Source organism: Galeopterus variegatus, unplaced genomic scaffold (genome assembly GCF_000696425.1).
Source record: "Galeopterus variegatus unplaced genomic scaffold, G_variegatus-3.0.2 Scaffold479, whole genome shotgun sequence".
Classification (NCBI taxonomy): Eukaryota; Metazoa; Chordata; class Mammalia; order Dermoptera; family Cynocephalidae; genus Galeopterus; species Galeopterus variegatus.
The window spans coordinates 106002-106934 of record NW_007726590.1 but is presented as its reverse complement, the minus strand read 5'-3'; the positions used below and the strand labels follow the sequence as shown (position 1 = coordinate 106934).

The window sequence follows — 933 nt, the reverse complement described above, 5'->3', positions numbered from 1 at the left end:
GATCTTTTTAAAAATTCTAACCAACATAAAATAAGAAAGAAGATACAACATTTTGTATGTCAGCTTAAAATTAAGAGTTCCTCCTGGCTGTGATCTCACTGGACATGTGCACCCCTGTGAAGGCAGGAGCAAGTGTTAGCTCCCTTGGGCACACATAGACTCAACAGAGGAAGTCTGTGCAGCAAATCATGGGTAATGCCAGCATTAGGACTCAGATGAGCCAACTTCCTGCCTGTGACTCTCACGTTAGGGAAAGGACTGTAAATGTTGCATAGCTGCCTTTGGAACGAACATAAGACTAGCAAGTCAGGACACCCCTTTCACATACCTGGTAGGAAAGTAGGATACTCACATGTACAACCCTCTCAAACATATGAGCCAAGGGGAGGTAGGATATGGTCACGTCGTCAGGGGTGGGTTGAAAAATATGCTATAGATCAGGGAACAAAGAGGAGGCAACACTGGATTGATGCCAACTTCTTCCAATGGAGATTTAAAGACTACCCCTTCCCAGGACTGCCACAGGCAGTTGTGCAGGTGATACACTATAAAACTCTAAGAAGTGCCTACAGCTGTATCGAGTGTAGAGATTTGCAGTGATCCTAAAAGACCAAAGCTGAGAAATGCATAGTCCTCTGGACAAAGACCATGCCAATGTTCGTCCACACTCAGTCCTTTAACCTGTTTCTTTCTTTCTCTCTCTCTGCTTCCACTAACTTCAAAAATAAGACTCTTATGACAGATTCATGTTTTAATGAGGGCCTCCTTTTTAATTGACCACTGACCTCCACACATCTGAGAAAAGCAGCAGCGTTTGAAACAACATTTTGATGGGTTAGCATGGCTCCTTTGGGGTCACCTGCAGGAAATAAGAGGTGGAGAGAAAGATCATTTTTGTAGTGAATAGGTAGCCTTTAGCCTTGAAAGAAGAAG

At 43.5% G+C, this 933-nt stretch overlaps 1 protein-coding gene across 1 annotated transcript in view; it reads right to left on the bottom strand.

Moving 5' to 3' along the window:
- The window catches only part of ACSL5 (acyl-CoA synthetase long-chain family member 5), a 46998-nt gene that overhangs the window by 11934 nt on the left and 34131 nt on the right, over window positions 1-933 (bottom strand). The window contains 2 exon segments of the mRNA XM_008569225.1: window positions 329-430; window positions 786-859. Of these exon segments, the coding sequence (XP_008567447.1) occupies window positions 329-430; window positions 786-859 (176 nt within the window).